At 48.5% G+C, this 22,921-nt stretch overlaps 2 protein-coding genes across 7 annotated transcripts; one reads left to right on the top strand and one right to left on the bottom strand.

Annotated features, from left to right (window-relative positions):
* Positions 1 to 2,476: 2,476 nt before the first annotated feature.
* On the top strand, positions 2,477 to 14,410 carry LOC147244638 (integrin alpha-3-like). Its single transcript, XM_086184835.1, has 29 exons — positions 2,477 to 2,645; positions 3,472 to 3,637; positions 5,147 to 5,274; positions 5,816 to 5,901; positions 6,075 to 6,211; positions 6,307 to 6,413; positions 6,531 to 6,623; positions 6,742 to 6,801; positions 6,930 to 7,083; positions 7,472 to 7,665; positions 7,749 to 7,837; positions 7,919 to 8,052; positions 8,371 to 8,448; positions 8,551 to 8,618; positions 9,182 to 9,318; positions 9,408 to 9,551; positions 10,171 to 10,268; positions 10,641 to 10,809; positions 11,590 to 11,673; positions 11,798 to 11,877; positions 12,057 to 12,134; positions 12,215 to 12,317; positions 12,389 to 12,592; positions 12,716 to 12,835; positions 13,198 to 13,308; positions 13,517 to 13,615; positions 13,732 to 13,857; positions 13,973 to 14,104; positions 14,221 to 14,410. The coding sequence occupies exons 1-28, from the start codon at positions 2,507 to 2,509 to the stop codon at positions 14,072 to 14,074; spliced, it is 3,288 nt and encodes a 1,095-aa protein (XP_086040961.1). The 5' UTR covers positions 2,477 to 2,506; the 3' UTR covers positions 14,075 to 14,104; positions 14,221 to 14,410.
* Positions 13,681 to 21,352, bottom strand: rdm1 (RAD52 motif containing 1). Of its 6 annotated transcripts, XM_086184840.1 has the most exons (10): positions 21,131 to 21,177; positions 20,398 to 20,463; positions 20,069 to 20,172; positions 19,805 to 19,984; positions 19,502 to 19,627; positions 19,028 to 19,181; positions 18,842 to 18,940; positions 18,644 to 18,717; positions 18,475 to 18,570; positions 17,958 to 18,217 (listed from the first exon to the last, which is right to left on the bottom strand). In XM_086184840.1, the coding sequence occupies exons 3-9, from the start codon at positions 20,165 to 20,167 to the stop codon at positions 18,505 to 18,507; spliced, it is 798 nt and encodes a 265-aa protein (XP_086040966.1). In that variant the 5' UTR covers positions 20,168 to 20,172; positions 20,398 to 20,463; positions 21,131 to 21,177; the 3' UTR covers positions 17,958 to 18,217; positions 18,475 to 18,504. The 6 variants fall into 6 exon arrangements, with proteins under 6 accessions (XP_086040963.1, XP_086040966.1, XP_086040962.1 ...); XM_086184837.1 differs by lacking the exons at positions 17,958 to 18,217; positions 20,398 to 20,463 and adding an exon at positions 13,681 to 15,935 and having other exon boundaries at positions 21,131 to 21,313; XM_086184836.1 differs by lacking the exon at positions 20,398 to 20,463 and having other exon boundaries at positions 21,131 to 21,311.
* Positions 21,353 to 22,921: the final 1,569 nt, after the last annotated feature.

Raw genomic sequence — 22,921 nt, 5'->3', positions numbered from 1 at the left:
TACATGTGTTTTTCTTAAGACTCTGCAGGTTTAAAGCACTGCAGGATGCAGGTTCACGAGCAGCGTCCATCTTTCTTTTTGGCCCATTTGTTTCGTTTGCTGACGACGGTTCATACTTGAGTTCCTCATTAGCTTTGTAGCAAGCGTCCCATCCTCCACTGTGGTTTATTTCTGGTCTTTTTTTTTTGTTTTTTCTTTTCTTTTTTTGCTCCATCTAATCATGTTGGCCACCACAAACCAAACAACAATCAGCAGCTTCCTTTGCAGCTCATCTTGTCATCTGAGTGACTTCCTGTCGTCTCCTAACAGGCGCACACTCTGGTTTTGGTGACACACGGGGACGTGGCATTGGTGCCTTTAATGTCCATGAGAGAGAACGACCAGATAGTCAGTAGATCAATATTAGTCATCAGAGGTCGCTGTGATGTCAGAGATGGGCGGCTCCACGTGTCCTTCAGGGGCTGTTAGGTTTTATGGTCCCCAGAGACATTTTGATGATCCGGAACCAACATCCAGATCCTGAAGGAGACATGGCACATCAGCACTTGACTGGTCACCAGTCAGATGTAGAACATCAGCGATGAGGTGTGTTTGTAGTCCAGCAGGAAGTGGTCATCTCCTGGCTCCTCCACCAACAGGAAGTGGTCATCTCCTGGCTCCTCCCCCAGCAGCCAATAGGATCGATCCATGTGATTGAACCAGTAAATCAGCTCTGGTGAACAGAAGTTGATGATGTTCCAGGTTGCGTTCATCAAGATCATCTTCACTGATGAACCCTCTGATGATGCTGGAAGCCTGGATGCAGCGGTTAGCAGTGCTAAGTAAATGTTAGCCTATAAAGGAACGACACCAGGGTCACATGACTTCGAGGTCACCACCACTTAGCTTCAGGCTTCTGGTGTTTCCCCTGGTGACCTTTAATGACCTCCACCACCTCTGTACCACTGACTTGGAGATGAGGTTTTGGGCTTTGTTAACTTGTTCTGACTTCTTTCCTTTTATCCCTTCCAGCTTGACTGCAGTGGGCTGTGGTTGCAGGCAGGCACACACGAGGACAGGAAACAACTTAGAGTGAAAATGCTGAGGGAAGTTCTTCCTCTGTTTTGTTGTTCTGTTTGCAGCCTGAGATCCTTAGTCATGTTACATGGTTCCCTCATTGTTTTGTATCTTTGATCAAACGGAGACTGAAAGCGAAACAAGTGATTGCAATGTTTGGGGTCAAAATGCTGAGTCACTTCCTGTCACCATCAAAATAAAACTCAGTCTTTCGTCAATTAGAGCAGATCTTGATTCTGATAGGCTCGCAGGTGTTTGTTTACGTCATCGCTGACAATGTTCTTAGAACTTTACATCCTGCAGTTGTTCACGTGATCAAGGGACGAACAACTTGTCCTCGTCCTGTTTCTCTGGGTCCGTTCACCTGGATGTCACCGTGCCAGTGTCATTGTTGCAAAAGACAATTGGAAGAAAATGATTTTAAAAACCTCCCTACTTTGAGAACTCTGATCATAGGAACATTATTGACGTGTGTTGAGGCTTTGTTTATACTTGAATGCATTCTCGTCACAATCTTTCACAAAATATTCTGGACAAAAACCTGTGAGATTTTCAAGCAAAAAAAAAAAAAAACCCTTTGAGAAATTCTGGAGGAGAACGTTTTTCCAGACAAACCTCCAAGATCTGCTTAAAAGAAATGTTCAAGGTTTTCTGGACAAAAAGGTTTAAGACTTTCTGGATAAAAATATTCCAGACTTTTTGGACAAACCTGAAGACAGGAGAGGGACGTCTGCACTTGAATGTCCCAACAGAGACAAACGCACGTCTTCATGGACCTCATAAAGGCAGAGCAGAACAGTCAGCTGACAGATACCCGCCGTCAACCGCCGGCGAGATTAAGTGACCACACAGACACAACTGACCCTGTCTAAGGACAGGGGGACAGTGTGATCCTCCCTCACGCCACGTCTCCCTGGTGAAACTCCTTGCCTCCAGGTGAAAACACGCAGGCTGGTCTGCCCGTCTGCTGGAGGAGTGGCAGAGCTTGGTCGGGTTGTTGGCCTCGTAGTTGAGGAGGAAAATGGAGGAAATGCAAAAAAAAAAGATTAGGAAAAAAAGTCCTAAATGCAGAAAAGAACAGAGGAAGCCACAATGGCACAAAGACCGGAAGCTTTGCGTGTGTGTGTGTGTGAGGGTGATGTGAGACCAGTTAACGTAACGTCCTCTGAAGGGACTAAAACCTGTGTGTGTGTGTCTGAGCGAGAGAGACAGCAAGAGGGAGAGAAGTCAAAGATCAGCCAATCACGCCCGTAAAACATTCACTTTCTCACATGCACGTGCGCGCGCGCGCACACACACACACAATAAAAACAGAAGGGCGCGCAGACACAATGAAGGTGCCCTCACAACCAAACGTCCTGAATCCATTAGTGTGTGTGTGTGTGTGTGTGTGTGGGTGGGCGGGTTAACACACAGACATGATTTCATTTTGGAGCAACTCGGCAGGAGAATGAGAATGAGGGAGGCAGACCAGAGGCTTAGCAGACGGAGCAGAAGAGTGCGGAGGCTCTGCAGGAATCAAACCTACGGCCTGCTGAATTATTCACCAATACTGGGACGAACGCGGCGCTTCACCTGGAGACGACGAGGTCTGGTTTTCTTCTCTTCGCTTCTCAGTCAAACTCCTCTTGTTTTACTTAGAAATGTGCTGGCAAGGCAATCCGTCAACCAGGTGGCTTCTCCAGTGCAGGCATATATTTAATTTATTTTACATTTTCATGGAGGCAAGAGGGGCCGACAAGACGACGTGAAGGCGGGGAAAGTCAGTGAGACATCAGTAGTACAACGTATGGTGTCACAGGAGCACCTGATCCCCGGCTGGGAGGTCCACAGCCTCCTCCAGGACCTGTGTTTGGATGACGGCTGCTGTGACTCAACTGTGTCACATAGATTCAAATGATGGAGTAAACAACAACATGGAGATGTACAAAGTGTAAACTTGTACTGAGGACAAGCTAACGACTTTTGCACTGCTGGTGTTCTGCATAACTGGCAGCTCGCTGGGGGGGGGGGGGGGGTGTTTAAGCGACTCAGCGCCACATCAAGTCATGACTGATGAATTTATGTTCTTTTTTTCTGCAAAACCATCAAAAGTCATATTCTTGATAACTGGTCTGAGTGCTGTCTGCTAATATTCAACATGAAGAGGCTCCACTGCTCTACTTTCTTAATATGTCAACCTAAATGACCTGTTAACGTGTAGCCTTGTTGGCGTGTAGCCATGTTAGCATGTAGCCAATGATGTTCTGTCACTGGACAACTTGACTTGATGGAGGTTTATCGATATCATGATTTGACGTCTGGCTGATGAGTGGTTTTGATTCTCAGGATCTCTGCGTAGCCTTCAACTCCCCGGCACCGCCCGAAGCAGGTTTTCCATCACTGCGTGATTGACATGCTGTCTTATTTTTGCAGGTGTGTGTATGGCGACAGGAGTGTGTGTGCTGCTGAGCGCATGTGTCGTTATGTGTGTGGCATCAAACCTGGACACATCGTTCCCACTGCTGAAGAGAGGTGGAGATGGAAGCCTGTTTGGACTTTCTGTCGCTTTGCATCATGACCTGAAGACAGCTAGATATCTGTGAGGACACACACACACACACACACACACACACACACACACACACAGAGCTTCCGGTCTTTGTGGGATTGTGGCTGTCATCGTGCTGTGTGTGTGTGTTGATGCTGTCAGTTAATTGTGTCATTTCCTGACACGTAAAGTTCGCGATTGTTTTGTGTGGCGTATGAAACACTTTCCTTCTTCTTCTGTTATTTTGTTTTTATCAAATCCAAGTTCAAAATCTGCCAAAGACGGCCCCTCCCTCGTTGTTGTGGTGAATAAACTTTAAGACTCTGCTGGAGTTTTTTTTAACCATCCAGATGGAGACAAAGTAACTGTCCCCCTAAGACACCTATACAAACCTCTGTGTGTGTGTGTGCGTGTGTGTGCCCGCGCGTGTGTGTCCGTGTGTGCTGCAGTGTAATAATGTGTTTCATGTGTTCAGTAGAAGTTAAACAGCAGGAATTTGATGGTCAAGTCGACCGTCTTGACGGCGTCAGGCGTTCTGGAGGACTTTTGCTTGTTTTTGATGTCCTCCTGTTATAAGACCAGAACCTCTGCGGACACGGCACTGTGTGCTGGAGGACGGAGCAGAGAGAAGAGGCGGAGGCGGACGGTGTCGGTGTACTTGAGGTCTCTGAGTTAGTTCCAGGTGTTCTGGGGTTTTTTTTGGTGTAGTGGAGGACCCTCAGAGCAGGTTGATGGTCTGGTTGGTCAGGTCACATGTTGCAGCGTGTGGGATCACGCAGAGGTCACCAGCTGAGCAGTCTCTTTATGACCCTAAATGGATTAACTGCAACCCCCCCCCCAAAAAAAAAGACGTATCCACACACACACACACACACACACACACACACACACACACACACACACACACACACACACACACACAAATACATACAAGAACACACACTGCACTGGTACCCATCACTTGTAGGACATCACTTGCCACACCTCCTCCACTCCCTCCTCGTGTCTTCTGATTGGCTATCATGATAACGACACCACCGGGAGCTGCTCAGGTTCCTTCAAACCTCGAGTCTTGATGGGCCGACCTGACAGTGTCAATCCAGGCGTTTCCTTTCTCCCCCGACAAAACCAGCAGATAAAACATCAGTGAGGGGACGAGACAGTCGACACCCCTGCAGGTTTATTTAGCTCCCTCAGCGCTGAGCTACGTCCTGCTCATGTACCACATCTGGAATTGTAGGCTCTCAAAAAGCCTCCTGTCTGCAAGCTACCTGATACCTGTGACATCATCACAATGGAAGCACGGTCAAAGGTCACACAGACGTGGACCCCACACACACACACACACATACACACACACACTTAACTGATTTTAGTAAAAGTGTTGATGATCCATAGCGTATGTCAGTTTGTGTGTGTGTGTGTGTGTGTGTGTGTGTGTGTGTGTGTGTGTGTGTGACAGAGAGAGAGAGAGAGAGAGCAAGAGAGAGAGACAGAGAGAGAATAAGAGTGTGTTCTGGAAGATAATCTCTCTCTCTCAACTCTCACGCTTCCCAAAAGTTTACTGGTCGGAGCTCCAAGGGAGAAGGCGGAGCCTAATGTTCCAGCCAATCGAACAGGAGGAGTGTACAGCTGCCCAATCAACACGGACCAATCAGACTGCCAGAGGATAATGTTTGTTGATCCAGGTGAGACGCACTTTTGTCACAACTGATGTGAGAGCAGCCAATAAGCGAGCAGGAGGTCGTCCAAAGAGGCTCCGCCCAAATGTCGTCCCCTGACAAGGCTGAGCATCATGAACGGAAACTGAAACCTACTCAAAATTTATGAGCAAATCAAAAAAATTACATGATGAAGAAATGTTTTGACGTGTGATGGCAACGTCCATCCATGCTCAGCCAATCAGAGGGAAGGAATCAGGAGAAGCAGGCTCTTTATCTGCAGTGTTGGCATTAGCAGACCTGGGATCTTATCTCTCCTGGTGCATTATGGGTCATCCATCCATCAGCGGGATGTGACAGGTGCCGTCTGCTCTGTGTCCATCAAGCGTCCAAACACACAAACACGCACGCACACACACACGCACCATCAGTGTTGTCCTGAGAGCTCTAATCACTGGTAACCATAGCAACCATATATCGAAGGCCTTAGTGGGTACCACAGAACCCTGTAGCAGTAGGCAGAGGCCACACCCACAACCCCCCCTCACCTGTGCTGTCCATGTTACAGATTTGAAGCCGACTGAGGACCTGGTTGAAGACATGTGGCTGGGTGTCTCTGTAGCCAGCCAGGGTCCACCAGGGGGGAGGGTCCTGGTGAGTCTCTCTCTTCTCATTGGCAGACAAAAACTGTACATTAATACACAACAACCATCATAGCAACCATGGCGAACGCCAATACATCCATCAACCCGAATACCCGAGTAAAGGAACGAGAAAAAAAATCGTGTGCCATGAACTTACTAACGACCTGCCGTCCTTCTTTGAAGGCATGCGGCCATCGGTTCATGAAGGTCTATGGAGTGTTCAAACTCAGACACATGATTGGTAGGTGCTATCTCCGTGGCAACGACCTGCAGTATAACGACACAGACAATCAGTGGCAGAGCCCAGATCAGGTCTGCAGGTAGGTCATATGACACGTCTGCTGATGGTTGCTGTTGATGTCTCTGATGAGCAATCCATCATTTTTATGCCCCACCGCTTCACTTGTGTGTCCAGTCACCTGGGTGATGTCACCCGTGAGGTCATGTGTAACATGGGTATTTCTGCCGCCATCAGTCAGACAGAGGTCATTGTCGGCTCACCAGGAAGCTATGAATGGCAAGGTACCACTCTGTTGTTCTGCTCTGCCTCCTTCCTCAGAAAGTCTGTCCAGACCTCTATGTCAAGTGTGTGTGTGTGTGTGTGTCCCCGTGTGTGTGTGCGTGTCTGTGTGTTTGCAGGAAATGTTCACATCTCCTGGATGAATCCTGATGATAAGTTTGAGACTCAGAGGAGCTCCTTCAGGAACCTACAGCGCAGAAACATCTACATAGGTGCTCATATCCTAACGTGCTACATGCTAACACCATAGCTGCTAACAGGGTAACACCATAGCAAAACAGTAACTGATCACAACACTTTGTGTGTGTGTGTGTGTGTGTCTGTATACAGGATATTCAGTTACTCAAGCTCGCCGTCTTCTTGCTCAAGATGATGAAACCATAGTAACAGGTGAGGAATTCTGTGTGCTCATCAGGTTATTAATGAGCTGGTTGGTAGGTTGATTGATTGATTGATTGATTGATTGATTGATTGATTGATTGATTGATTGACTGACCGATTAACTGACTGACTGACAGGAGCTCCTAAGGACAACAAAGAAGATGCTCGTGGCTCCGTGTTGTTGGCAGTGAAACGGGGGGATGAAGTGGTGATCCAGCAGACGCTGCGTGGAGAACAGATGGGCTCGTACTTTGGCAACGCTGTGGCAACCACTGACCTCAACAATGACGGGTAGTGTTGGCAGGTTTCACTTACAGGGTCAGTCTGACGGTTGTGTCATTCTAAACAAGATAGATGGACCAAAAGGCCACCAGCTCTAAGACAATAGGCTACCTGACAGCAACAGGCTACCTAACATTAGCAGGCTAGCTAGCGCGACAGGCAGGCTAACATTTACTACATGTGAAAAAAGAGTAAGAATGGCTGAACGCCACAACTTAATTATAAAAACACCACATTTTCATTTTTCTCACCATTTACGGTAAATGTTTTCGTGACGTCTCGCTGAACGAAGTTGACCCCGCAAAAAAAAATCCAATTCAGACTCATAACATTCTGACTACTTTTAAAACCAGATTAAATTAAATGAAGCTGAAGGGCGTCTCTTCATGTCCTGCAGGTGGTGCGACCTGCTGGTTGGTGCTCCTTTTTACTTTGACCGCCAGAAGGAAGTAGGCGGGGCAGTTTATGTTTACATGAATGCAGGAGGTCGGTTTAAGTCTGGGGCCAGTGTGGTGCTGAGAGGACCGGCTGGATCTGCTTTTGGCATGGCTGTTGCTGCCGCTGGGGACCTGAATCAAGATGGCTTCCAGGGTGAGGACATGACGACAACACTGGTGATAAATCTTGATGTGAGCGTTGATCAGTAACAGGCCATCTGTCTCCACGTGTTGTAGACTTTGTGGTCGGCGCTCCTTATCACGGAACAGGAAGTGTGATGGTCTGGAGTGGGACCCGCCATGGCGTCTCTACAGAGCCAAGCCAGGTCAAGCACACACAGAACACACCAACAGGAACAGCCAGTGACTGATGCACACCTTTAACCCCACCTCCCCTCCCTACGCAGCTGATCCAGGGAAGCTACGTCTCCTCTGGGTTTAGGACCTTCGGCTTCTCTCTGGCCACAGGTCTGGATGTCGATGGGAACGGATACCCAGACCTGCTGGTGGGCTCTCTGGATGACACTGTTGCTCTACTTAGGTACCATTCCCGCCCCCAACCCCCACCCCTTTTAACATATCGTTATCGTCATGGAAGACTTGATAATAGCTGGGATCTGTAAATATAGAGGTTCCTGTCAAAATTCCCTCAGCAGTGTGATGTTCACCTGAAGAGGAAAGTAGCTTAGCACAGGGGAGGAGACTCCTTCCTAGCACACATAAGACCTTAGCATGTGTAAGGTTCCACCAAATCAGGCTGATGTGTAAATACGTACATAAACATGTTGTTTATGGGTTTGTTGCTGCTTTAAAAAAAAACACATCAACTCATTGATTGATTGACTGATTGATTCTGCAGGTCTCGTCCCGTCATCCAACTCAATCAAACCCTCCACGTGTCTCCAGATGTCGTTGACCCAAACACCTGTGATTTCTGGTAAGATTCAAGCAGGAGATATGCTAACGTGCTAGCATGCAAACAGGTGGACTTACCGTGTGTGTGTGTATGTGTGTGTGTGCGTCTGTCTGTCCGTCTCAGTGTTCAGGTGGAGGTATGTTTCTCCTACATCTTCAGCACTGGCGAGAGAAATGACCACGATAACGTCAGTGAGTGAAAACAAAACAACATCGCTGCGCTGATGGATGGTGTTTATGGGGACATGGTGCTGACAACTCAGTGTGTGTGTGTGTGTGAGAGAGAGAGAGAGAGAGAGAGAGAGTGAGTGAGTGAGTGAGTGCTCTTTCAGCAATTGGCCTACATGATTGATTGACAGGACAAAGCCGTCAATTAAAGCCAGCTGTTTGTTAATCACAAAACACACCCACACTGATACACACATCTGACATCATGCTGTGTCCTTGTGTGTCCTTGTGTCCTTGTCTCCTCCATGTGTGTGTGTGTGTGTGTGTGTGTGTGTGTGTGTGTGTGTGTGGTAAATCTCATTACAGAAACTGATATTACATCTGAGAAACACACACATTCATGTTTAGGTCACTTCAAAGGACGTCCCACTGAACATTTATGTGTGGACGTCACTGTCTGAGGGTAAATTAACCAATCAGGGACAGTGTTTTTGTCAGATTTAAGAAAATTACAGAACTGACCAGATCAGTCAGCTGATTGTATGATGAGTTTATGATGTTTCACTGTGTCTATTTCAATCGCTCAGCTGTCCACTTCACCGTGACCGCTGACATCACCAGCATCAAGACCCGCCTCCGTTTCCTTGACAACAGGCAAAGCGTCAATTCTGGCTACCTCTCAATGGCAAAGAGTCACTGTAAAATACTGCGAGTCGGTCTGCTGGTGAGACGGTTGTGTTGACGAGACATGCCGATGTGACTTGTGAGGACGTTTTGACGAGACACTTCACTCGCAGTTCTGTTGTTCTGCAGAATCCAATCCGGGACAAAGTGGAACCTCTGGTGTTCTCACTGAATGTGTCTTTGTATGAGAGGCTTCCCAAAAAAAGGAATTCCGTCCAAGATCTGAGGCGTTTCCCTGTGCTGAGCCAGACACCAAGACCTGTCAGAACCCAGGTCAGATCATACCTACACCCATCAGAACATACAGGAACCAGGTCGGAACATACTAAACCACATCAGAACATACAGAACATAGGTCAGAACATACCAAAATCCATCAAAATATACAGTGCGCAGGTCAGAACACACCTGAACCCACCAGAACATTTCAGAACCCATCAGATCATACAGAACCAAGGTATGAATGTATCAGAGCCCCAATAGAACACACAGAACTCAGTTTAGAACATACCAGAACCTGTCAGAACATTCTAGGACCCATCAGAACCCAGGTTAGAACATACCAGAATCCCACAGAATCCCACAGAACCCACGTAAGATCATACCATAACCCACCACAACTTACGAGAATCCACCAGAGGTTAGGTCTTAGGTCAGAACATACCAGAAACAGGATCAGAACAACAGTCAGAAGTTGTCTCAACCTGAGACATTGGTTCACAGCCCAGAGCAGACTGACCAAATCCTGAGATGTGGACCCCTCAGAATCTGGTACAGAACCAAAGTTCAACCTCTCCTGTGACTAAATTGGCCAGAAGAAAGATCAGAATCAGGAGACCTTTGTCATCATGGCTCAAAATGTTAATTCCTTGATTTTCTGTGTCCTCATCAGATCCACATCCAGAAGGCCTGCGGTGCTGATAACCGTTGCTATAGTAACCTGCAGATGACAGCCCAGTTCACGGATGAGAACCAGAACCCTTTTGTCATGTGAGTCATCTTCCTGTCAGAACTAGATCAGAAATCTGGGACGATGGTGCTCCACAATATTGATTATGGTTTGTGTTTCTGCATTATTGCCACTGCTAGCATGTTCGGCTACTTAGTGCTGAAAACGATAGCATGACAAGCATATGGTAAAATCTCTCAAGTTTTCTTCCTCACTTGGGACTCTACTTGTTTTTAAGGCCTGAGACTTGACTTAGCTTTGAATATTTGACTTGGACCTCTGAAGAATGTAATTTCAGATGTGTTTCAGGCTTAAAGCGTCTCTGACACAGTACAACAAGAGTGGAGTTGTTGCCTGGGCTAACGCTGGGCTAATGGTGGACTGTGTCGCTGTGATTCTGTTTGTGTTTCCAGGCAGAAGAACATTCAGGTGTTGCACTACAACCGCAGCATTAACCGGCTGCTGCTGGAGGTCAACATCAGTAACACGCAATCACTGGGCCGACCAGCAGAAGATGCTCACAACGCCATTTTGAACGTTAGCATCCCGCCATCACTGATCTACTCAGGAGTCCGAACGAAGGTAGTAACACAGAGCATTGTGAGTTGCAGCAGCCATGACGTACAGACGAGTGTCATCGGCATAGAGGGAGACTTTGCTGTTGCTACTGGATGGTACAGCACCAAGCTGGAGAACGTTGGTGGTAGAAATATCATAGAGACACGAAGAAGATCATGATGAAGTTGGTTCTCATCCATTGTTCTCCATCCCAAGCACTTTTTTGTTCTATTTGATAAATATTGTCTTGTTAATCATAAAAATGATGCATCGTCCTTTATGACACAATCATTGTTGACTCAAATGGGTTATTACTGGACTCGTCAACCTGACCTGGACTTGTACTACAGGATTCGTTTACCTGACCTGGACTTGTACTACAGGACTCGTCTAGTTGACCCGAACTTACACTACAGGACTCGTCTACCTGACCTGGACTTGTACTACAGGACTCATCTACTTGTCCTGGACTTATCCTACAGGACTCATCTATCTGACATGGACTTGTCCTAAAGGACTTGTCTAGTTGACCTGGACTTGTCCTACAGGACTCTTCTACCTGACATGGACTTGTACTACAGGACTCGTCTACCTGACCTGGACTTGTACAACAGGACTTGTCTACCTGACCTGGACTTGTACAACAGGACTTGTCTACCTGACATGGACTTGTCCTATGGGACTCGTCAGGTTGACCTGGACTTGTCCTAAAGGACTCATCTACCTGACATGGACTTGTCCTACAGGACTCGTCTAGCTGACCTGGACCTGTCAGATGTTTAGAGGTGTTTGTGCTTGTTTCAGGGGGACGTCCAGGCAGTCAAATGTTCGACTGATGAGACTGCTCTACTGTGTGAGCTGGGGAACCCTTTCAAACAGAACCACAAGGTAGAACGTTGTGACGGACTATGACTGTAGATCTGCAAGTTCTAGTAAAACTAGTAGTTAATAGTACTACTGTTGTAGTATAATTGTCTATTGTAGTATGATTGTTTTATTGTTGTCTCTTCAGGTTCAGGTCCTGATCATATTTCAACCATCAGAGATCAGCTTGGACACAAGAGACATCAAGTCTCAACTGCAGCTGACCACGTAGGATGGACACACACACACACACACACACACACACACACACACCAAGTATCAGTTTGAAGTCACCAATAATCTGGTTAAACAGCTCCATAACAGGATTAATTGAATCAGCAATGTGGTTGAATGGATAAATGGTGGCGCACCGGTAATCTGGTTGATCGCCACCTATGTGTCTTCAGGCTCAGCGAACAGTCAGACTTGACTCCCCTGGTCGTAGCCATGGCGGTGGAATATTCCCTGCAGACGTCTCTCGCTCTGTAAGTAGGAATGTCGTTTGCCATGTTGTCATGCCCTTTGTGACCTCACCTCTCTCTCACTGGCGACTGTGTCCTGACAGAGTCAAAACGCCAGGACCCACCTTTTTCAGTGGTCATGTGATGGGTGAGTCGGCCATGAGGACAGTGGAGGACGTTGGTAGTCCATTGCTCTTCACTTTCCAGGTGTGTCAATAACTCGTCCGACCTGTGACGTAGCATTAATTGAGCCTCCAATAACCATCCTTCTGTGACAGGTGCAGGTGCGCGGGAAGCCTCTGGGTCACCTTGGTAACCTGGCAGTGGAGTTTGATTGGCCCTTGGAGGTGTCCAATGGGAAGTGGCTGTTGTATCTCACTGAGATCAGAGTGAACGGCACCTCAGAGCCTCGATGTCGTCCTCTTGGAGCGATCGTCAACCCCCTCAACCTTACAGAAACCATGGCAACATCTGCCTTGCATGTGCGCATTTCAAAATAAAAGTCCTGCAACATTTCACAATCAAACTAAAACGTCTTTGTACAGAATGAAGACGACAAATAAACATTTGAACCATGAAAATGACCATTCTCATTCTTCTCTCAGCTATCAGAGGAGACAAGGAAGAGGAGGAACCTAGAGGAGGAAGAGGAGGAGGAGCAAACAGAGGGAACGCCCCCTGTCCGCTACCTGCTGACGCATGGTCACAGAAAGACCTACACTCTGGTACACACACTGTCCCTGCCGCTGTCCACAGGGGGGCCACCACAACCACCTTCTAAACATCAAAATAGAACAGATATGTTGCGGATGTGCTTTTTTCATTTCTAATGCATTTTTACCACGGTGGTCTGTGGCTGTGCCAGCGACAGCGCAAGTCCTCACTGGTCAGGGCTTCAGAACTACACAACCACAAGGTATTCTGTCAGACAGAAGCACCATATGCAGGCCAGCTTGCTCACTAACTAGCCAAATAACTAGCATGGCTAACAATTTAATTAACACTCAGAGTGAAGACATTTTATGTCCTTGTTTTGTTTTATGCCTATTTAGACCACCAGTATGTGTGTGTGTGTGTGTGTGTGCAGGACTGTATGCATGGCGCCAACTGTGTGAAGTTTGTGTGTCCACTGATCAACATGAACAACTCAGCAACACTCTTGGTCACAGCGAGATTGTGGAACTCCACCATGCTGGAGGTACAGACGAACACTTCCTGTTGTATTTTTTTCTACGGCCTTCCTCATTTCAACCCCCCCCCCCCCATACCAAGGTCATTTAGCGTCTATTAGCCCCCAGTGTTTTTTAGTTTCTGTCCTGTAGCAGGGACAGGTTTGCTAGCATGTTATACTCTTTTCCTGTCCTGTTCTGCCCCCTAGTGGCCACACTGAGATCTTTGTGTTACAGGACTACAGTGATGCCAGGAGTATCCTGGTTCGTGGACGGGCAACTCTGCAGCTGCAGACTAACAAACCCACCATCAACATGGAGTCTCACACCACAGAGGTGCTAACATGCTACCAGCACCCGCAAAAGGCGGCCACCATTTGCACCACAACGTCAATCTGAATAAATCTGACGGCGAATGTTCCTGGTGACGTTTGTAACTTTGCCTTCTGCAGTTTGACATCCACATCTACCCCGACCTGGAGCAGCAGGTGGGCCATGGCGCCCCCCTGTGGATCATCGTGGTGTCTATCCTGGCTGGAGTGATGCTGCTGGCTCTCATCTGCCTGCTTCTCTGGAAGGTAACAAGTCATGTGACCAACCCACGTGTCGCTTTCATTGCTGCTCATCGATGTAGGGTCCATGTTTATGTTTCCTTTTCTCATCATCATATCATCATCACCCCCTGCTGTTCAGTGCGGTTTCTTCAGGAGAGCCAGTAGCAGGGAGGCATACCAGGCAAAGACTCACCGCGCCCACATGACCAGCCAGCCCAGCGAGGCCGAGAGGCTGAGCTAGGAGCTCTGAGGCTGGAGCGGGCGTCCAGCAGTAAGGACCGCCCACTGACAGATCCGTCCCTCATTCTTTTGAGTCATCCCACATCTGATCGATCAGCACATCAAAAATCACCAACCATGTCATATTTATTTGTCATCTCCTAAAAGGTCCATCTGTAGATGCAGTGTACGAGGGTCTGTGTCCTGCTTTGCCTGTAGTGTGGCTTCTTTGTGCGGCGGCGAGCATGGCGGGCAGCAGCACTGCACCAGGGGAGGATTGTGGGTAAAGAGACACAGCAGCAGTACACAGATGCAGACGGTTTCCTGATCCGGGACGATCCCACCGCATCCAGAACCAAGAAGCACTGGGTGACCTGGACTGAGAGGCGCTAAGACAGTATCCGTGGAAACGGACCAACCAGAAGTCACTGCCACGTGGACTGTGTGTTAATGTGTGTGTGAGAGATCTGAGGACAGAACAGCTCTGATGTCACTTGAAGTTTAGCCTGAGATGTACACCATATGATCATTTGCTTATCGTCTTTGTAGCGTTGTTAATCTTTTCTTCCACGCAGCGATCGTTGATGACGGACGCCTCGCCAGATTGCGTCATAATCCGTGCTGAGTAAACGTGTTCATAGGATGATGCGGTTGACTTTGGCTCAGTGTGTCGGACGGCACAAACGGTCTTCCACATTCTGAGGGGTGAGGACACACGGGTCAGTCTGATCCCGGCGTGGTCGTGTCCCTGTCCTCGTGTTTATGTTGCAATAAGTGTTGTGTGTGTGTGTGTGTGTGTGTGTGTGGTGATACAGGGTAACTGTGATGTCACGGACCTGTGACAAGCAGGCCCCTCTTCTACTGTGTATTTATGTTACCTGACACTCGACCTTCGCCAGGACACGTCATTTTTTGAGGAATCGCCGCTGGCTCCAACACCTCCTTTCCTCTCCCCATGTTGTCATTCTGGAATCGAGTAATTCGGCGGCGACGGAACTGATCATCTCACAGCGCCGGCGGCCTGATTCAGTAGGAACCTTACGAGACATCTTCAGACCTCACTGATGTCCAATCTCACGGGTTCGTCAGAGGGTTGGAGTATTCAAGTCTGGGCGAAGGTTCGAGTTAGATGTTGTGAGGGCGTATCCTGAGGAGGCCGTCGAGGCGGTACCGCTGAGTCCTGTCACGCGTGTCTTTATAAACAGCTGTTGGTGTTTGTGGTCGTTTGTTTGTTGGTAGCATTAAAGAGTCTTTCAACAGTAAAATTGTCTGTCTTATTGATGAGGGATTCCGGCTGGTATGGACACATCCAGGAACGCGGCAGCCGTCTGGAGGATTCCTCCTGCCGCCACACCACCAGTCTGAACAGTACAACACAGTTAAGCGCCATGTGTTTATGATCTTGTCTTAGCCGGTTGATTTTTGATTGGAAAACAGACACAAGATTTTTTAACTCTGTGCTGAGGGGGGTGGCACGCTAGTCCGAGCTCGGAGGCTGGCGTAAGGCCAAGCTTTGCCAAGGTCAAAATCCCATCCTGACAGAGCTTTTAGGGGGAGAGTTGTCCCGGGAACTAGGAGTCGGGTCTGATAAGGCCCTGGGATGGAGGTGTGTCCTTGGGCAGAGGGGGAGAGAGAGAGAGAGAAGAGTTCCTTTGTGTTATTAGGAGACGCCTGACAAGCTATTCATGGCGCCAACGGAGTTTTCCAAGAAAGCTTCTTGTGAGTAAATTCTAAATTTAAGCTGGTAGAAGTCGCAGCGCTCCCTCTCCTCTGAGGTGCAGCTGGACGCTCATGTGTGCATCGCTGTTTCCTTTTGTGCCGTTGAACGTGACATCTGATCTCAGTCACCATGTGGCGTCACCAGTCCAAGGTAGATCAAAAGCCTAAAGAAGTTCCAGAAACGACAAACAAAAAAGAAATCTAAGAATAAAGATCATGAGTGAGCTGATGATGTCAACAAGGACCTGACAGGTTTGACCAGGTGTTTCAACGAATTCTACAATTTGCTTCTGTCCAAAGCGACATACAACAGAAGCAAGAACTTAGACTCCAGGGAAAAACCTTGGAAGGTACGACCGAGTGTTTCCTAGAAACGCTCCAAATGGAGCGGTGGGTAGAGGAAAAGTGCTGCTCTCCAGTAGAATGCATAGATGGACTGATAACGAGTGGCCGTTTGGAGGAACGCTTGATCTGAAGCAGGTGTCTGAGTGCTGTGTGCCAATGTCAAAGAGCAGGAGGTCCACGTGTGGCGACAGAGGAGAGTGAGAGAGAGAGAGAAGAAAAAGAGCGAAAGACAGAATGAATGGACGTGTGGAATTCAGAGAGTGGTGGCCCGGTGGAGCAGTGGTCCTCACTGTGGCCCCCCAGCAAGAAGGTTGTGGGTGGAGCCCCGGCTGGAGCACGGGGTCTTTCTGGGTGGAGTCTCCATGTTCTCCCTGTTCCTGCTGGGTTCTCTCTGGTACTCCAGCTTCCTCCACAGTCCAAAGACATCAAGAGGGGACCAGGTTAATCCAGACTCTAAATTGACCGTAGGCGTGGCTGGGAGAGCCAATGGTTGTCTGTCTCTATGTGTTGGCCCTGCCATGGACTGGTGACCCGTCCAGGGGGAAGGCTGCTGGGATAGGCTCCACCCCCACCACCCTGAACAGGAGAAGAGGGGGAAGATGGAGGGATGGAATTCAAAGACACCAGTGATGGGTGTGCTGATGGGATTTCTAGACACAAGTTGTTAGAAACTGCTTTTCTCCACCAAGTCACTGAAGCTCACAGAATTAAAGACAGAAAGGGGCGTGTCTTAAATGCGGGGTCATCTGGCCGCTGAGTGGAGAGGTAGACAGCGCGCCTGGACAGTCCATCCCAAATCTGACCGCAGCTTTGCCGCCTCCTCCTCCACACACACCTGGCCAACAGCCAGTGCAGTTGTTCATGGGGGCGTCACCAGAAAACAGGATCAGACAGAACGTTCAAGCACCGGTAATGGGACCTTCCCAGTCGCCCTCCCAGGACCCAGCCTGGCCGGGTGGAGTTTGTGCTTCAGTTGTTGATATTCTGATCGATGGCAGAGCCACTTTGTCAGCTGTGAGAGCTGCGGAGCAGGTGTGGGAGCCGACTAGCAACTTTATAACAACCGCAGGAGTTCAGGAGAGCCTCAGGAGGAGCTGATGTCACACGTAACAAACGTCACTGTTAAAAGGTCAGAGGTCAACCACTCGTTTCTGATCTCTGAAAACAGGCCAACAAATCTAACGGGCAGCGATCTGCTGTGTAAGTCACATGCCAGCGTTAAGTGCACTCAGGACGGTTTTGCCTCTTCCTGATGCCAGAGCACCGCAGGCCGAGCCGGTTTTACAGCCTGCATCTGATGTCATTGACTGCTGGACATTTTAACATGAAAAACTCTTTAACAGTAGAATACGTAGAGGAAGTTGCTCCGTCCTCCCGCGCCAGGGCTTCGCTCACGTCCGCTGTGAGGCCTCTCAGTCTGGGTTTGTTTTTGTGCGGCTGCTTTTGACACAGAAATGATGTTAAGAACTCTTTGAGCTCGGCAGCAGGCCGGAGTCCTGACTCGCTGCCATATGTTGGCGTTAGCGTATAAAACACTAACACCTAATATTGGTGGTCACATTTGTGCAGGATGTTCTGATTCGGTGTTACCGGTAACGCCCCACATCATAAGCCGGCCTGTTTACGAGTGTTGGGCTCAGGTGTTCTGGGGGGGCTGGACTCAACCTCATCTCACATGAACCACGGACGTCCATTAAAGCGTCCGGCGTCCGCCGCCTCCGAGTCTCCAGCTGGTTTCTTGTGTCTGGCAAATTCCTTCATCGCTCTAAATTCCTCCACGCTCATGACGATGGTCATGTTTACCGTGCTTATGGCGGCGGACAAATTAGAGGAAAAAAAAGCCATTTAAACTTCTTTATTTAAAAAAAGGTAGAAACACGAGAAAAAGCAAGAACTTCATCACCATGACAACCGATTTGAAGACGACTCTGCTATTCATTGCTGTTGTGATTCAAGACGCGGATTTGGCCGATTTCTCTGCAGCAGTACTGAACTCTTTTCAGTCAGGTGTCAGTGAGGTCACTTCCTCTTCCACCAGCTGCTGGCATGAAGGCCTCTGGACAACGCGATGACATCAGCAGCAGCCAAGATGCCGTGTGAACTGTAAGACACGTCGAAGGAGCGTCAGGGATGGTCAGTGATTCATCACCGTGGAGACGTCGAACGGACTGGCGGCAAAATGGCGGTGTGATGCGTACAATTGTTTGACATCCAAATTGTTGCAGGACGGCAAATGAACTTCTACTTCCTTTCATCTGAGAACCCTTAAACTCCCCGTTTCACTCACTCACAGAAGCTAACAACGATGTTAGCCTAGCATGATAACAACGAGAAAGAAACCCATGCAAGTTTGCTCACCTGGCCTCTCCTCCCACAATCCTCGGCTGTCTACGACAAAGTCAGGTCCCAGAGCTCGCCATCTGCTTCACCTTCATCGTAAGGAAGCTCATTGACCTGACAGAATTGCAGCTGGTTACCGCCATGACACCGACAGTGAGACGCATCAGGAGGCAAAAGGTGAATTTACCTGGACGTGTGTGGCGGCCTCATCAGGTGACAGCTCATTTGACGTAGGCCGAACCTCCACCATCACCTTCTCCCCTGCAGAGACACAGAGACAGTCGTCACAGCAACTGCAGCACATGTCCATGCTGAGAGCAAGAGGGCTTCAATCAGACACAGCAGGAGTGTTTACTAGTATAAGTAGTAGTAGTAGTAGCAGTACCCAGTAGTACGAGCAGGACGCTGGCAAAGGCGTGGACGAGAGCTCGCTCTCTAGCCAGCTTGTGAAGTTTGCAGCGTTTCTGCAGGACTTCATCAGGACCTGAACACACACAGACGCCAGACGGGTCTAACAAGCTAACGTGCTAACAGGCCGAGCAACTATCCTATCATAGGGGCGTGTCCTCACATGTGAAGGTGAAACTCTCCTCTACCACCGCAGCTCCTCGGGTCGTCCGTCCGTGACGAGGGAAGCTGAGCTGGAGCAGGCAACCGACCTTCAGCTTCCGTGTGACCCCACCCTCCTCCTCCTCCTCCTCCTCGTCATTGGGGAGTTCCTTCAGCTGAGGACAGACAGGAAGTCACCTGGTTTTAACGTTATTATTAATCACATTAATGTGTCTTCATCTTGACAACGTCTGCGTTTGACTGACAGCAATGGCCCAATCAATGCTTCCCAGCATGCCTTGCTTGTACAGCAGAGGCTTGTTAGAGGTGACTTGGGCTCAAGCGTGCGTCTTGATTGGCCAGCTCACCCCAACTCAACCGTCTTCGTCCACCGACACGCGTTCCTCCTCAACAGGCACCAGCGTGCCACCTACAGCTCGTCTACTGTCCCACTGAGATGTCATGACAGACAATACGAGACAATACTGAAACCTACGTTGATGATGTCAGAGGTCCAGCCGTTGAATCCGAGGCAGTGATTGGCCAGTTCTAGGCAGCGGGCGTGGCTCAAAGGCTGTCTGTCAGACAGGAAGTGAGGAGTTTGTTTGGAGCTGAGCCTCACCTGACACACACACACACACACACACACACACACACACACACACACACACACACACACTGTTAGCATGATACATTTCCAAAGGTGATCCATTGATCAGCTATCAAATCTTAGGAATCCGAGCAACCGAATCCAGTGTTATTTTTTTAGGCCAGATGAGGGAACCAGACGTTGAATCACCTTCAGCGGGGCGTCCTGGAACAGCGAGCGTCCGTCCATCTGCTGCTGCGCCTCGGAGGCGTGGGAGGCAGAGTAGAACTTGATGAGGGCGTAGAAGCCTGCTGGACCCAGAGGGGCATTGGGACGCACCTTGACCAGGTACAGAGGCCCAAAGGAGGAGAAGGCGTGGTGCAGTTCACCCTGAACACCAACACCATCAGCTGTCATCTAAAAGCAGCAGATATGTGAATGGCGTTTTGCAGGACGCGGCGTGCGTGGACTCACATAGATGCGTGCCTCTGCGTGACCCGGCTGGATGTCCCACACAAACAGGGTCTTGTTGTTCTCCACGGGAACCAGGAACTCCAGGATGTCCACGTCCATCTTACCTGTACACGTCACTGATGACTAGAGGTGTAACGATTGATCCACTACGTCGACGTGTCGATTTATACTCCTATGATCCAACTACATCAATCTGTGCTCGGCAAGTTGGCCTGCAGGACGACGTGTATCGATCTACCATCGTATTAATATGTAATCAATCGATTGTATCGATACGAGGAAATAACACACTAGATTAGGCAGAATTTATATAAATGTGTTTTTAGTACCTTTTAATGATAAAGATATTAAACACTTGATTCGGTCTGCCTGTCAGTGACATCATCGCCACGCACCTGCAGGAACGCGAATTTCAGAACAACAAACTTAGCGTGGCGGAGGACGGAGGAGAGGCCGGCGAGCGATAAATGATCGAGCCACAGCTGCTCGCTGTTTGCAGGAGAAGCAGAAGTGGCAGGGAAACCTGCGGCTGACATGTTGGCGGCACTTTAGTGAGGATGCAGTGAACACTGAACTTGAGAGCAGGACACCGAATACTCCCCTTCATTCAACCTGCACTTCCTTCAAATGAAACGGGAATGCGTTTGCCATCAATTGTTGATTACTTGTTGTTTGTTTAGATCCATCATTAGTTTACGCCTGAATCCCCTACAAGAAACAACAGGAATCCAGGGAACTTCCCCTGCACGTCCAGGAAGCAGGCGTTTACCTCACCGTCATGCCACTAGAATATGCAGATGGCATTGTTCACCATGAAGTAATGTCACTCTTGAAAGGTATCGGTAACCACGGGTCATGATACGAATCGAATCGTTGCACCGCTACTGATGACGCATGTAATTATGACCTCGCGAGCCGATATTCCAAACATTTTTGACGTCAGCGTACGGCAGAAACGAGCTTATCAATCCATCAAATCAGCGGGCGGAGATGTAGGAGCGTTCCTGCTGCTGAGTTTGCCGCACAAAACGACGAACCAACCGATCAATAACCGATATTCACCCGGTCATCAGAGCTTCCAGGCCTATGAGCATGGACCACCTCTTACCGCCACTTCCTTCTCATATCAGGAGGGATTTTACCGCGCTTCCGCCTAAGAGGGCGCGGCCTGTTTTCGGCAACCAATGGGAGTACAGGTGTGAGTGACGACATCTCAAACCAGCAACACAAGTGACCCAAGCGGCAGTCGACAGCGAGGACACCCGGAAGCCGCCGGTGACTCCGAGGCTGTGGATTCATTCTGATCGAAGCAAGAAATGAAACATAATCAATAAATGAGACCGGAGGAGGAACACACACATGTGAACACACACATGTGAACACACGTATACATAGACCTCTACACAAACGGTTACGTACTTTATGTTCATTTTTATCTAGTTAGTAATCGGAATTTATAAATACATTTTTAACGAAACATCAAGTGGACTGTGATTGATTGGTTGATTGATTTTAAGCTAAGCTATCAATAATGGGACACAGAAGTACGAAATTAAATCTAATAAAATGAATCAAAGTTTTCACTTGCGTGACATCATCAGTGGTGACATCACAGCCTTGCATCATCGTCGGCGTCTCTCTCAATCAGTCCTCCTCGACGAGAAAGCGAATCCCGGTGTGAAAAGTGAAAACGATGCTGACGTCACATGTTAACAAGCCCCGCAGGCGCAAGAAACTGAGGACAGCCTTCTGAAAAAAATGCTGTCCTTATAAGGACATTCCGGTGGTTTTCATTCATGCGGACAGCGCGCGTACACACCCTCACGCACGCGCATTTTGCGTGTACGTGTTCTTCATGTATTTCTAATGTTTTTTTAACTGTTTTTATCTTTCTAAATGGCTGCCAGTCCTCCCTCTGACCCTCTGACCCTCTGACCCTCCTCCTCTCAGCAGTCTCACGCTTGTGTCTGGAGCAGCAGTGGCGAACACTTTGAGACACAACAACAACAACAACAACAACAACAACTTTGAAACACAACAGCAGGCAGATGTTCGCTCCGTTCATGAGCGTTCTTGTCTTGGTCATGTGATGAGTCAAAGTAGATCCATCTTCTTCTTCTTCTTCTTCTTCTTCTTCTTCTTCTTCTTCTTCTTCTTCTTTTAATAATGAGAAACAAATCCAGGTTGTCAGTTGTGACCCTGAAGAGTGAACAGCTGTGTTCAGGACTCAGCTTTCACAGAAGTTTACTTCTGATCGAATAGCAGATGATCCATTGATTGATTGACTGATTGATTGATTGCGCAAAAGAAGGATTTAAAAATATTACACAGACTGATGAATCTCAAAGCTCTCACTTGAGTGTCATCATCAGTCATGACATCACAGTGTTGCATCACCATTGTTAGTTTCCCTGACGACCCGGCGCGTCGGCCCTTCTGGAGGGGTGTGTTTGGGAAAGTGAAAGCGTGGCGGGACTTCCTGGAGGACTGGAGGGACTCCAGTGATGAAAGCAAAGCACTTTTGCCATTCGCTGTTTGCTTCCTCTTTTTAACAAATTAATTTGTGATTATTGTTTTTATTGATCACACCGTTTCTCCTCCCTCATCAATAAAGTTCACGTCCTCTCTGGTGCGTTTGGTGATCCGCTGACCTTCTGCTCGTTCTTCTTGTCTTATGAAACACACCTTCAAACTCCTGAAAAACCATCACAGGATGATGCTCTTTCATCCCATCGGGGCGGTGCAGCGCCTCCTTGTGCCCGTGAGGTCACCATGGCATTGGCAGAAGTTGAGGCTGGAGGTTTGAAAGAGGAAAGTGAGAGAAGGTTGGAATTTTTTCTCTCTTTCACTCTC

The sequence above is a fragment of the Aulostomus chinensis genome, chromosome 18 (genome assembly GCF_037954235.1).
Source record: "Aulostomus chinensis isolate RoL2024-O1b breed Wild chromosome 18, RoL_Achi_v1.0, whole genome shotgun sequence".
NCBI lineage: Eukaryota > Metazoa > Chordata > Actinopteri > Syngnathiformes > Aulostomidae > Aulostomus > Aulostomus chinensis.
This window is presented reverse-complemented; position numbering and strand designations above follow the sequence as displayed.

Bases quoted from the DNA above. Each gene is read 5' to 3' on its own strand.
- rdm1 (XM_086184837.1), bottom strand. From the start codon at position 20,167: ATGGACGTGGACATCCTGGAGTTCCTGGTTCCCGTGGAGAACAACAAG. The intron at 19,985-20,068 runs GTGAGTCCACGC...GTTGGTGTTCAG, and splicing joins ACGCAGAGGCACGCATCTAT to GGTGAACTGCACCACGCCTT. The intron at 18,571-18,643 runs GTAAATTCACCT...CAATTCTGTCAG, and splicing joins AGGCCGCCACACACGTCCAG to GTCAATGAGCTTCCTTACGA.
- LOC147244638 (XM_086184835.1), top strand. From the start codon at position 2,507: ATGAGAATGAGGGAGGCAGACCAGAGGCTTAGCAGACGGAGCAGAAGA. The intron at 8,619-9,181 runs GTGAGTGAAAAC...TCAATCGCTCAG, and splicing joins AAATGACCACGATAACGTCA to CTGTCCACTTCACCGTGACC. The intron at 13,616-13,731 runs GTGCTAACATGC...TGCCTTCTGCAG, and splicing joins TGGAGTCTCACACCACAGAG to TTTGACATCCACATCTACCC.